We start from the raw sequence: 14196 nt of genomic DNA on the forward strand, positions 1-14196 counted from the left end.
TCAATCTACACAGCTTAGACTATCTGCAAAGCAGGGCCGTTGCTGGGGTGGGTGAATTGGTGCGCCCGCCCCAGGCCCCACAGAGCCGGACGGAGCAGCCGTGGCAAGTCTGTGCTGCCACCAGCTTCATGTCCAGCTGCTTGGCACCCCCCATCCCTGCCGAATCCGCCACTGGCTTCCTTGCATCTGTGGGCCCCACACAGCCTGATTTGCCTCGGCCCCCACGCTGCTCAGGTCATCTCTGCTGCAAAGATTGAATTGATTCAGCCTCAGGCTTTTTGACTGTCTGTATTTAACCTCAAAGTATCTCAGGGCAAATACTGCGGGATCACACAATATTCAGACTTATACTGAGAGGTGAAAAATGCTATGGACATATATAGAATATTCTAAGGCTATTACTGTAACACCACTCTAAGAGATTAATCAGTGTTTACTGTTCTTGGCTCACTGGGTGGGATTCATCACTGGGTAGGAAGTGCAGTCACCAGTTAATTAATACAAGTCACTAATACATGATGCAATACCAATAGCGCAGTTCTCTCTCTCCCCCTTTCAGGGAAATAGCAGCCTGGTTTGTTGCAATTCAAGAGGAGGCAACCTGCAGAGAGCAAGGGCCCCCATTTGGCAGGCGCGTGCACTTGCACTGGTGCTAAGAACCCCACACCTGAGCCCGGGCCTTCCCGGGTGCTGCGCTGCAAGCTAAACAGGTGTGGTCCAGGCTTGGGGGCTGGTCCCTAGCCCTGCAGGCTGGATGCATGGCATGGAGCTGGTTCACAAGCCAATTCCCACAGCCAGGCTCAGTTTGTGGGTTGGATCCAGCACACGGGTGGTGTGCAGGGTCTGCGGGTACACCACCTTGGTAGAAGTCCACCAGCTTGGTAGGTGGACCTTGGTAGAAGTCCCTTGGTAGATGTCCACCAGCTCCACCCAAGGGCAGGAGCTTTGCCAAGCAAGCCACCTGGTGCCAGCGCAGCTCTGGGGTCCCACCGTTGTCCCCCGCTCTCCTAACAAGGGCAGGAGGCGGGTGAAACTGGCCCATGGCCCTTTCTCCTGGAAGGCCGCGGGGCCTCAGCGCGGGGCTGACTGCGGGCTCTGCGCCGGCGCCCACCCCGAGGCACCCCGGGGGGCGGGTCTCCCAGGCCGCGCGGGGCCGCTGTGCGGGGCGGGGGCGGGGCGGGGCGGGCTGGGCCGCCGCAGCCCCGCGGGGGTTGCCATGGTTTCGCGGTCACATGCGCGCGAGGTCCCCCGCGGGGCGGGCGGGGCGGGATGCTCAGTCGGTGCCGGGGCCGCGGAGCGCGAGCAGCTGCTGCCGTCGCAGCTGGAGCCGGAGCCCGGAGCCGGTCCCGCAGCGCCGCCCCGCCCCGCCCCGCACCCCCTCGGGGCTCCCGGCATGAGCATCTCCATCCCGGCGGGGCTGACGGAGCTGCTGCAGGGCTTCACGGTGGAGGTGCTGCGCAGCCAGCCCGGCGACCTGCTGGACTTCGCGCTCCAGTACTTCGGGCGCCTCAAGGCGGAGGCGGAGGCGGCGGCCGAGAGCGGCCGCAAGGCGGGGGGGTCCCCGCCCGGCCATGCCCGCGCCGCCGGCCTCGCGCCCCGCCGCGGCCCCGCCGCCGCCGCCAGCGCCCGCGGCGTCAACTTCGCCGAGGAGCCCGTGCAGACCGACTCCGAGAGCGCCGACGACGAGGACGACTTCCCGGGTACGGTCGGGCCGGGGTCCCTGCTTCCCTCCGGCGGGCGGGCGGGCGGGCCGGGTCCCTGCTCTGGGCCTGCCGCAGCCCGGCGGGGACCGGGGGCCAAACCTACCGGTCTGGGATCTCCACCACTGCCTGCACCCCAGGGTGCCCCGAGCACCCCTCTGCCTGGTACCCTGTACCCAGGGGCAGGCAGCCCCCGGCACAGGGGCCCACAAAGGCATTTTGCTTCTGGGGGCTGGGGCTGCGCTGCCACTACAAGGACGGGACCCTTCGTGTCTCCCTTGCCACCTGCCCTTGGCGGGCCAGGATCTTGCAAAGGGAGGTAGGTGGTGGGTGTTTTTGGCACTCTGCTCCCTGCTATATACCTGGCGCTCCACCTCTAGCTATAGCCTTGTATACCTAGCGTTCCCCTGCTAGTTAAACCGGCACCGTTACTTCTGTCATATATGAACAGGCAGCAGCGGTGCATCCATTGGCTCTGGTGCTCTGTGGCTGCTGGACATAAGAACGGAGCATGTAAGAATTGCCGTCCGTTGGGTCAGGCCCCCTTCTCGGTGCCCTGTGTCACAGGGTGGCAGAGAGTGGATGCGGAAAGGGAGAGTGAATTGGGTAGGACCAGGGCTTTTTTTTTTTCTTTCTTTTGACCCCACTGTTCCTCTCTCACTTGCAGCCCTCTGGCATTAAAGGTCTAGGACTTACTGCATGTGCGCTTAAATTCATATTTCAGGGGTGTAGGTTGTAGCCATGTTGGGCTAAGGAGATGGGCAGACAAGGTTCTTTGGGTCACTCCAATATCTTTTATTAGACAAACTCAAATAGTTGAAACGATTCTTCTTAGCAAGCTTTCAGGCACTAACACCCTTCGTCAGGCTGAGGAAGCATCTGCAGATGGTCTGTGCTCCTTCTTCTTGGGTGGAGTGGTAAAACAGCCAGTACCTATGCAAGAAAGGCAGTTAGTGAAAATGTAAATTGAGGTGATGGGTAGGTGAGACACAGGTGGGGTGGAGGGGGAATGAATGTAGCTGTAGTCAAAGGATGAGACAGGAGAGGGAGAGGGAATGAGAATAGCTGGTAAAAAGTGGAGGGTTTACCTGGGGAGTTAGATGTTAGGCAGGTTATAATGTGTCATAAATCCAGTGTCTATATTTAGTCCATGATTTTTTTGTATCCATGAAGTGAAGTTCATAGGCTTGTCTATGAAAGGTATTTTGTAAATTCCCTTTGGGGATTAGAACTGAGAGATTGGAGAGAGACTGGTTGTCTTGTGAGAAATGTACCTCCACAGGTAATGTGCCCTTCCCACCTGTCTCTCACCTACTGACCACCTCAATTTCCATTTTCACTGACTGGCTTTCTTGAATACGTACTGGCCTCTGGATGCTTTACCACTCCACCCAGGAAGAACACAGATCATCTGCAGATGCTTCCTCAGCCTGACAAAGGGTGTTTGTGTCTGAAAGCTTGAAGAATTTTTCCAACTATTTGAGTCGATCTAATAAAATATATCCCAAAGAACCTTGTCTGCCTTAAATTCATATGGGATTTTACATACACACGCTCCTAGGTAATTCCATGAGGTAGACAGCAAGAGGTTAATATATTTTTCAAGTCCTGCTTAAATCACCTGCACAAGGGCCCAAGGCATGAGCATAGCTGTGAGGACAGCAAAAGAAGGCTGCAGGACCTCACCTGATTTCAGGCTCAGACTTATCTGTTCACAGCTCAAAATGTATTCTTTTTGTATGGCTGACAGGATTTATTGGGGACAGAGCATCTCTGTATTAAGGGGACAAGGCATAGCTGCCTTTGAAAAGGTGCAGAGCTCTCTGTTTAGGTAATGGGAACCTGAAAAGCAAAGGCTGATTGGTAAGTGGGGTTGAAGACTAAGGGAAACATTTTCATCATTCTGGATTTTCTGAGAACAGCTTGAACTTGCACTACGTTATTAGCTCACTGGAGCATTTCGCCCTTCCAGATCAAGTTCCAGCTGTATCTCATAGCAATGTCCAAAAGCTTGCAGTTTGCTAGCTGAACTGCACAAGCTTTTATATATGTGAAATATTTTAAGTAATGCCTTATATGCATTTTTTTTCCAAGAAAGCCAGATATTTAAAAAGCTCAACAGAACAAATTTAGCTTACTTAAATAACACTCATAACTTCCCAGTGAAATTTAGATGCAACTTGCTTATGATATTAAACATCCTTTCAATCTATACTTTGCAGCTAGAAGCTACTTGGCATATGTAATTAAGAAGCGTTTGTAGTTATCAGTCACATACTGCAGATTTACATGATGGTTTTGAACTCTTTTGAAACTGATGACATCATCTTTGAGGTTGGCATAAATTCCTAAACCATTAGTGAACTTGGAAGCTGGCACAGAATGATAATGAAGAAGAACTGAAATAATATCATCATTCTTTGATACTGAACATAGCTTGTATCAAACTTATAATGTAGTCGGCTGTTTAATCAGTGGTAAACAGACTGCAGGCATGTTACATTTACAGTGTGGCAAATAGAGCAAAGTAGCATGAATTTATTGGAATATGTGTGTTATGTGTGAATGTTTTCAGGTTGTTTTAAGAAGCCTTCTAAGAATTATAGTGAATATTTGCAATCAAGACTTTATTCATGGTCACTGTTTTGTAATCTTAAAAAAATCAACACAACTATAAATAGTTTCACATATAAAAAAGTCAAACAAATCTTTTAGTCAGCTTATTAATTATATGTAGAATAACTCTAGAAAGCAAAATGTGTGTGAAATGTGGGAGTCTTTTTAAAGTTTTATTGTGTTAAGGCTTGTAATGTGCATCAGTCAGAATAATGAATAGTTAATTAAGTAGCACAACATGTAAACATTTTTGGAACTGTTCATAGCTAGGTCTGTTCATAACTCAGTTCTAAGAAACAGTTAGTAGTTGGCTAGGTGTGATTTTTATATTTAGGATAGGTGTTTGACCCTTTCAGATAACACACTTGTGTCTACTCACTCGCTACTGATATTGGATCTATAGGGGTATTCATATTTAAATTATTTATTTATAGGCTTAAGCATCACTACCTTAAGAATTACTTAATTCTGAACATTTTTACTTTCTGTAAACTGCCCCATAGATTACTAGCATGGAAAATTCCGGGATTTCTTTTACGGGTTTGTGTGTTTGTTTTTTGGTTTTGGTGGGGCAGGGAGGGAAGGGTTCTTTTTCATTGCTTTTGTCAGTTCTGTTTGTTTTAGGCAGCCAATTTGTCCTTATTTTGTAGAGCTTTTTTACAGGAATAGAAAAGAAAAAAATTAAGCCATTTTTGGTAAAATAACAAACTTTTGCAGACCACATGAGTGTATGTACTACTTGAAAGTTCTGCCGTAAAAAATCAAGTTAAATGTTAAGTTGAAAATATTTTCTTGTTCATTCGGAAATAACCCTTTTTCATTGTTGAGAGACTGTTGTAATCAAATTGTCACCAATTCTCATTTTGAATAAATGTTCTATCTAGATATTTATATGGGCCCTTTCATTAATGTATTTGAATCCCTTCCAATAATTAATTAATATGGTCCTTTCAACACCTTTTGTGAAACGAGTAAGATTTAGACCTTTTTATAAAAGGTGAACTAAAGTAAAACGTAAATTTACTTGACCCTTTCATAAAAATCTGTGACTGAATTAAGAATTGGACCTAAGTTTCCCAAGGTGAAGTTCAGTGTTGTAGCCATCAGGGCAGGCTTCTTAGTTTCAGAAATCTACTTGCCTTGTAGGTTATGTATTGTTTTCAGGATTGGTACCTTAATTTTGAATGGGAATCTGAGCTTTTTGTGACTTTTATAAAAAATACATTTTCTTATTTTTAACATTAGTATCATTAATTGATTGCTTGAGTGTGCCATCTAATTAATTGATTAATTGAGTGTGCCATCTAAACTCCACAAATTATGTTTACATTTTACAGTAATATTTTTTTAAAGATATTATTTAGGGATGTGTGATTTCCTTCAGTGCACAGAGTCATTTCCCCTACCATTGGTAAGTGTTATAGCCATATTCATGAGAGGAGTGGATTTTTGATTTTTAAGAAATTCCTCAAATTATTTAAAAGTCTGTAATATGTGATAAATTGTGTGTTATGCTGGGCTATATTAAAAAAATTAAAATGCTTTCATTTATTTTTTTCCAGAATGGTTACATTTATCATCTCTCTGAATTGTTGGGTAACATTGGCAATATGAATGTTGTTTTGATTGATAATGTCCACATTGTTTATAACTAGCTGAATTTCATACTCAGTCCTACCTTAATGTGATTTTTTCTTATGGATCTGTCTGGAGGTACTGTTGTTGCTTTCTTAGTAATGCAGTCTGTATGAGTTATATACTACTCAGGATGGTATCACCCTTTATTTACATTGCTTTGCAAACTTTACTGTTTATATAACGGTATTTTAACAGGAAGAATGCTTAAGCTGAATATTTTTCTTTCAAAACTGATGTTTCATTGATATATCTTTTTGGCGTACACCTACCTATGAACTCTGATCCTGAAAATGCATGTTGTAAGATACCCTTATGTTTTCTTTTTTTTTTTTTTTTTTTCACTCAGTATGTTCAAATAACTAAATGGAGCACCGTGCAAATGAAAAATGTGTATTATAGCTTGCCCTAACAATATGAGGCAGTCCTTTCTATTCTAGTCATTTCATCCTGTATACCATTTTTAAATATGACCTGTTTAGAAAGGTTTTTGTACTGCTAAGTGGTTCTCAGTGTTTTTAGACTCCAGGTCACCCCTCCATAACTTGGGGAATTGAGCAGCACTCTGTTTTAAAACCAAATTTTTATTACCTTCTCATGCAGGGGCCAGTTGTTGGGGTGAGGAGGGAGAAAGAAGAGTGGCCAGAGGGGGGCAAACGTGTGCTTACCTCCTCACACAGGAGCTGGACAGTGGCTGGTTGGGAGTGAAGAATGGAAGAGCGGCCAGGCTAGGATAAGCCTGCTCTTACCTTATCAGAGCTGGGCAGTGACTGGGGGAAGGCAGGAAGAGTGGCTAGATAGAGAAGAAGAGCATGTGCTTGTCTCCTTGCTCACTTTGACACACTTCAAAGGATGCCATGGCACCCCAGGATGCTGTGACACCCTGGTTGAGAATCATTGCTTTAGGTTATCTGTGACACCTTGAGTTCCAGACAGTTCTTGGTGTAAAACTTGAATATCAAAGTATTAATAATGGCAAGTGACTTTATATAGTACCATATAATTGTAAGAAATTATAAAACAGTACAACTGAACTTACTGTCTGTTTTCTGCTGTGGGTATGTTTGAACACTTACACATGGGAAAAATCAAACTGAGAAATATAATCAAAGTATTTAGTTTAGTGCTTCAAGTTAATGTTAAAGAGGAGATTCATAAAAAGAAACTTGAAGTTTTCTTCGGAATATCACTGTTTTTAACAATATACTTATTTCTGTAACCTTATTGTTTAGGAGCCAGAAGTTATTAAGGAGTGGTTGTTCGCATTTATTAAAACTTCAAAAAGCATCAGCTTGGTGATTGTTGCTATGCAAATATAACAACACAAATTGGGTTATATTAGTACTGAGGTCAATAAAACCAAGGGGGCAGAACAAACTATAATTTTAGCTTCTCATTAGTGAGCTAAGGAATTCTCATAAGTAAGATAAAGAATTACAGCATAGACAAAAGTACTGTAAGGTGGATACCTAGCTGGTTTGATCATTGTGTTTAAAAAATAGCCAGCAATGCTTATGTGTTTAATAGGGAGGAGGCATTGAGTGGGGCTACCGAAGGATCTGTTATAGACTGTCCTGGGCTGGCTATGTTTATAATTGCTTCACTAATGATTTGGAACATGGGATTGAGCACACAGGTAACAAATCCACAACAGGAAAAATGTAGGGTGGATATTGGAAAAACTTTCTCACTCTGAGGCAGATTAGTGAGATTACAACAGATTAACTAAAGATTAGACAAACGCTTGTCTAGAATGGTTTAGACAGGGTGATTCTGCTTAGAGCAGGAGTTTGGACTAGGTGATATCCTGAGTTACTTTCCAGTCCTATTTTTCTATGAGAAGGGCTTTAAACTAGGTTTGCTAGGGGATGAAGACCAAAGCCCTGAGCCCAGGGGAAGCAGGAGGCCTGGAAGGAAGAGAAAGCAGGAAGGGAAAACAGGGGAGGTGCTCTCAAACTTCCTGAGAAATTGTGGCAATTGACTAGTTACTTCAGGTACCTGTACACAAACGCACGGAGCCTGGGAAACAAGCAGGAAGAATTGGAAGTCCTTGCACACTCGCAGGACTGTGACATGATTGGAATAACAGAGACTTGGTGGGAGCTTGCATGACTGGAGCACTGTTATGGATGGGTACGAACTGTTCAGGAAGGACAGGCAGGGGAGAAGAGGGGAGGAGTTGCACCTTATGTATGATTGGTCAGAGTTCTAGTATGAAGCTGGAGATAGACCTGTTGAAAGTCTCTGGGTTAAGGTTAGAGAGGGGTCAACAAGGGTGATGTTCTGGTGGGGTCTGCTATAGATTACCAGACCAGGAGGAAGTGGTAGATGAGGTTTTCTTTAAAGACCTAACAGAAGTTTCCCAGTCCCACACCCTGGTTCTTATGGGGGACTTCAGTCACCCTGGTATCTGCTGGGAGGGCAATACAACAGTACACAGGCAAACCAGGATATTTCTGGAGAGTGTTGGGGACAACTTTCTGGTGCAAGTGCTGGAGCGGCCAACTAGGGGCCATGCTCTTCTTCACCTGCCACTCGCAAAGAGGGATCAATTGGTGGGGAATATAGTAGTAGATGGCAACTTGGGCAACAGTGACCACGGGATGGTTGAGTTCAGGATCCTGAGGAAAGGAAAGATGGAGAGCAGCAGAGTAAGGACCCTGGACTTCAGAAAAGCAGACTTTGACTCACTTGGGGAACTCATGGGCAGGATCCCCTGGAAAGCCAGACTGAGGGGAAGAGGAGTCCAGGAAAGCTGGCTATAATTTGAAGAAGCCTTAATGAAAGTGTAGGAACAAACCATTCCAATCTTCAGTTGGACTAGCAAGTATGGCAGAAGACTAGGTTGGCTTAGCAGGGAACTGTTCAGTAAACTAAGTCACAAGAAGGAAGCTTATAAGAGGTGGAAACTTGGACAGAAATAGGGAGGAGTATAAGAGCATTGGTTAGACATGCAGGGATGAAGTCAGGAAGGCCAAAGCGCAATTGGAGTTGCAGCTAGCAAGGAATGTGAAGGGTAACAAGAAGGGTTTCTACAAGTATGTTGGTAGCAAGAGGAGGATTGGGGAAAGCATGGGACCATTACTGAATGGGGGAGGCAACCTTGTGACAGGATGCAGAAAAGCTGAAATGCTTAATGCCTTTCTGCCTCTGTCTTCACAGGTAAGGTCAGCTCCCAGACTACTGCACTGGGCGGCAGCACTGTTTGGAGAGGAGGTGAGCAGCCCTCAGTGGTAAAAGAACAGGTTAGGGACTACTTGGAAAAGCTGGACATATACAAGTCCATGAGGCTGGACGGGATGCACCCGAGGGTGCTGAGGGAGTTGGCTGATGTGATTGCAGAGCTGCTAGCCCTCATCTTTGAAAACTCATGGCAATCAAGAGAGGTCCTGGATGATTGGAAAAGGGCAAACATAGTGCCCGTATTTAAGATAGGGGAAAAAGGAGGATCTAGGGAACTACAGACCAGTCAGCCTCATGTCAGTCCCTGGAAAAATCATGGAGCAGATTCTCAAGAAATCAATTTCTAAGCACTTGGAGGAAAAGAAGGCGATTAAGAACAGTCACCATGGATTCACCAGGGGCAAGCTATGCCTGACCAACGTGATTGTCTTCTCTGATGAGGGACTGGCCTATTGGCTGCAGAAAAGTGAATGTGATATACCTTGATTTTAGCAAGGCTTTTGATATGGTCTCCCACATCATTCTTGCAGGCAAATTTACTAAGTATGGGCTGGATGAATGGCCTGTAAGGTGGACAGAAAACTGGCTGGAACATCAGGCTCAGGGAGTAGTAATCAGCTAGTCAGGGTAGTAATCAGATGTCTAGTTGGCAGCCAGTATCAAGTAGAGTGCCCCAGGGGTTGGTCCTGGAGCTGGTTTTGTGCAATGTCTTCATCAGCAACCTGGAAGATGGCACAGAGTGCACCCTCAGCAAGTTTGCAGATGACACCAAGCTGGGGGGAGTAATAGATATGCTGGATGGTAGGGCTAGGATTCAGAGAGACCTAGACAACTTGGGGGATTGGGCCAAAAGGAATCTCATGAGGTCCAACAAGGACAAGTGCAAAGCCCTGCACTTAAGTCAGAACAATCCCATGCACTGGTACAGGCTGGGAGCTGACTGGCTGGGCAGCAGCTCTGCAGAAAAGGACCTGGGGGTTACAGTGGGCACTAAGCAGGATATGAGCTGACAGTATGCCCTTGTAAAGAAGGCTAACGGCGTACTGGGCTGCATTGGTAGGTGTGTTGCCAGTAAGTCAAGGGAAGTGATTATTCCCCTCTCTTCAGCACTGGTAAGGCCACATCTATAGTACTGAGTTCAGTTTTGTGGCCCCCACTACAGAAAGGATGTGGACAAATTGGAGAGAGTCCTGTAGAGGGCAACAAAAATGGCGAGGGTGCTGGGGCACATGACTTATGAGGAAAGACTGAGGGGACTGTGCTTATTTAATCTAGAAAAGAGAAGACTGAGAGGGGATTTAATAGTCTTCGACTACCTGAAGCGGGGTTCGAAAGAGGATGGAGCTAGGCTGTTCTCAGTGGTGGCAGATGACAGACCAAGGAGCAATGATCTCAAGTTGCAGCCTTCCTGGATGAGTGGCGGGAGCTGTCAGACCAGTTACTTGCCCCAGCCCCTCCCTCACTGCGGGGGGCCCTGATCTGCCCCCCCACACTCCTTCCCTTCCCCCTCTCCCAAAAGTATGGGTAATGCCAGTGGCAGCCAGAGCATTCTAAGCATGCTTTGCCACCACTGTGCACATCCTCCAAACCTAAAAGTGTGTTTTTTGGTTGATTTTTTTTTTTTTCTAGACTTTTCTCAGTTTGTCCATATTGTTCTTGAAGTTTAGTGGCCAAAACTCCACAAGGTTCTGCAGGTAAGGGCTAATCAGTGCTGAATAGACTGGAAGAATGGAAGAATCTGTGGCTTACATATATCACCCTTCTGCTTGGCGCCAGATGGAAGTAATAAAGGCTACGTTTCTTTGGGTAAATTTGATATCTTTTATTAGATCAACTCAAATAGTTAGAAAAATTCTTCGTAGCAAGCTTTTGGGTATAATTACCCTTTGTCAGGCTGAGGAAGCATCTGCAGTTGGTGTGTGCTCTTCCTGGATGGAACATTTCATATTTAAGTGTTTAACACCAGCTTTTCAGATCTGTCTCAAGCCAACACATTTTAACTGGGTGCTCTACAGTGAATAAACTTCCCCACTTCGCAGTCAGGGTTCAACTAAAACAGGGTTTATTACACAGGAAAAGGGAACCAACATGCAACCTTAAAGGAAGCCTTTACTATTAAACATTAACTGAAACCCCAAACAGTTAACAGTCTCAATCACCGGCAAGCCGACTCAAGGGAGCTACCACCGAGCCCAGTCAGCTGGGAGGAAGACTCGCCCAGGGCTGCCACCTGGGGACTCATCACCTACACTAGCCAACAGTAGGAGGCGCTGGGTAGGGAGGCCTGCTTTGGAGGACCCCGCTGCTTCTGGCTGCCAGGAGTTGTTGCTCTGCTCTGGGGTCCCTACCGCCCATACCAGCCGAAATAGCTAGTGGTGGTAGGCCCTCACTAGAGTTGTTGCCTTTCTGCTGTTAGGGATGGTTGCTGGGAATTTCTGCTCTGGCTGCTGCTGCCGGGGAGTGTTGCCATTCCTCTGTCTGCACTTCTGGGAGTTGGTGGCAGAGTGGCAACCCCTGGCTGTGAGAAGCAGCAGAGTCTTTGGGGTGGACCTCTCTACCCAGCACCTGAAACTGTTGGCTGGTGTAGGTGATAAAGCCCCTAGGCCTGGGTTAATCTCCCTTCCCAACTGATTGGGCTCAGTGGTAGCTTCCTTGGGTTGGATTGCCTGTGACTGAGAAACTGTTAGGAACTGTAATTGCACCTCCACTGGTACTTTTTGGGTTGCCCATGAAACCCTGGCTCTTTTAGACCCTGACATACTTCAACTGCAGACACAATCTGGACTACCTTCCATTTATAGTTTCACATGTTAATCCCAAACAGTAAAACTGAGGCCCACAAACAGTTAAAAGGTGTGAGTAGCCCCCATCCTCCCATCCTTTTGCACCTGCATACTAATAAAGCTATGCAGAGAAAGAATGTACAAAGTTTCTTTTATAGGCCTTAACTATAGCTGAATGAGCAGAATATAAGTAGGGTTACACGTGACACTGCTGTTAATACATCTCAGTATGCAATTACATTTTTTGCAAGGATATTATAGTCTTAACTCATATTCAATGTGGAATCTTCTATAACCCATGGGTATTTTTTTTGCATTACTGTAGTTCAACCAGACCTTCCCCATTTTGTATTTGTACTGGATTGTGCTTCTACAGATGTAGAATTTTGCATTTGTCCTTATAAAACTTCCTCCAAATTTCAAATAATTTTCTCAATGTATTGGGGTTATTTCAAATTCTGATCCTGTCTTCTAAGTGTGTGCTACCACACTTGTTATTTAACCTAAATAACCTTATCATAGAAGGAAATCAGGGTGGTTAGGTATGACTTGCTCTTGATGCATCTATATTGGCTGTTACTTATCTTGTTATCCTTTAGGTCAAGTTCTTCCTTGTATTCCATTTAATCTTTGGCAGCATCATCATAAAGCAACAAGTCTTTTGAAGGAGATAAATAGTGACAGAAGGTGGTGCTAATTCCATTTTTTCATCCTCTAATAAGAATTTTTCTACTTCATATGTTTTAACATCAAAAACTCCTATTCCTGGAAAGTCTTCAGGTATTCATCACACCAGTTTTTGAGTCAAATATCTGATACTGCAGGCTGCCAGGCATGGCCAGCTTCAGCAGCGTGAGGGCCAGCTGAGTGTCTGTGGGGAGGGGCGGCCACATGTAGGTGTCCTGCTGCTCCAGGTGTGGCCATAGCTTCTCCACTCCAGGAGATCCCAGAAGGTGGTCATCCTGAAGGCCTCCAGCCACTGCTCATCATCCCAGGTATGCTGGACAACATGCCACCACCAGTCCTGGTTGGCCTGGTGGGCCCAGAGATGGTGGGGCTACAGGCGCAGGAAGGTGAGAGTGGACCCGGCCATGGCATCATGGAGCCTGTTGCCGGCATGCTTGGCAGAGTCTGGCCAGGCAGATGAGGTCGAGGCGGCAGGTGCGCTGTGGCAGCCCTGGGACAGTGCACAGCGGGCAGGCAGTTGGTCACTGAGCGAGGCGGTTGTGGGTCAGGTGGCAGCTGGCACAGCTGGACCAGTGCAGTGGTCAGTAGGAGTGTGGGGCTCTGGTTGTCACTGCCAGGGGCTGGAGTAGCCATGGCATGGGGAGGCAGAGGCAGCAAGGAGAGTGCTGTACATGCTGTCCCTGCACTGTGCATGCTGCTCCGAGCTGGGGAAGTGGCTGGCCAGAGAGCAGGGCAGGCTTTTGAAGAGGGCTGCAGGCAGCTGTGGCCAGAGCCTGGAGCTCCCCCCAGTGGTGGCAGGGGCCCATTGCAGGGTCCTGGGATGTGGGAACAGATTGGCAGCAAATCTGCTCCCACTCCCCTGCAGGTGTAGATGCCTGCCCGGCACCATTTACTCACGAGTCAGCGCAAGCGTAGATGCTCCCTCTGTGTTGTAAATGTGCTGCTCCAGTGATGCAGCAATTTGTGGGTGATGTTGGAGGTTTGACAACTTTCCTGTCACCTGACAAAAGTGAAAAGTATTATCAAGTTTTTCACAAACAAACAAATGCTAGCAGCCATATTTCTGTGTCATTTATCACACATTCAGTTTCATCCACAGTAAGCCACCTGATAGACACCATCTGTTAAATTTCTCAAAGATTTTTTCGGTGTATAAGGAGGCATGTCATTCAGCTGCAGCTGAAGAAGGGTGGCTTGACTTAACCCTGGCAGTTGAGTTAAAAAAGCTTGTACTTCCATCATGTTGGAACAGGTTGCATCTTCCATGGACTCTAGCTATAGTTGCAAAATTTTAAGAGTTCCGTATGTGGAACAAAATTGATTGGCAGGGGACTCATCCATTCAAAAAACAGAAATAGACTGAATATCTTCACTTGTGGGAAACTCAGAGCCATGTAATACATTATAAGGTTAAAAAAGAAAATGGCAAATAATGACTCAGCCTTCAGATGAAGAAGAAAATATTTGATACACTTGATGATGATGACGAAGGTCCAGATAAAGCAGTTCAAGTTGACCGAGGAGAAAAAGATAATGCAAAGCAAAACACTTGAAGATTTGGCCAGTTGCCGACCTACTTTAACTGCATCTAA

The 14196-nt window shown here is 46.2% G+C and overlaps 1 protein-coding gene across 1 annotated transcript in view; it reads left to right on the plus strand.

Annotated features, from left to right (window-relative positions):
* The first annotated feature begins 1393 nt into the window (after nt 1–1393).
* Nucleotides 1394–14196, plus strand: part of PRKAR2B (protein kinase cAMP-dependent type II regulatory subunit beta) — a 170400-nt gene continuing 157597 nt past the window's right edge. Inside the window, exon 1 of the mRNA XM_059725560.1 lies at nt 1394–1700. Within this exon, the coding sequence (XP_059581543.1) occupies nt 1394–1700 (307 nt within the window). The remainder of the gene's footprint in view (nt 1701–14196) is intronic.

The sequence above is a fragment of the Alligator mississippiensis genome, chromosome 4 (assembly GCF_030867095.1).
Source record: "Alligator mississippiensis isolate rAllMis1 chromosome 4, rAllMis1, whole genome shotgun sequence".
In the NCBI taxonomy this organism is placed as follows: domain Eukaryota; kingdom Metazoa; phylum Chordata; order Crocodylia; family Alligatoridae; genus Alligator; species Alligator mississippiensis.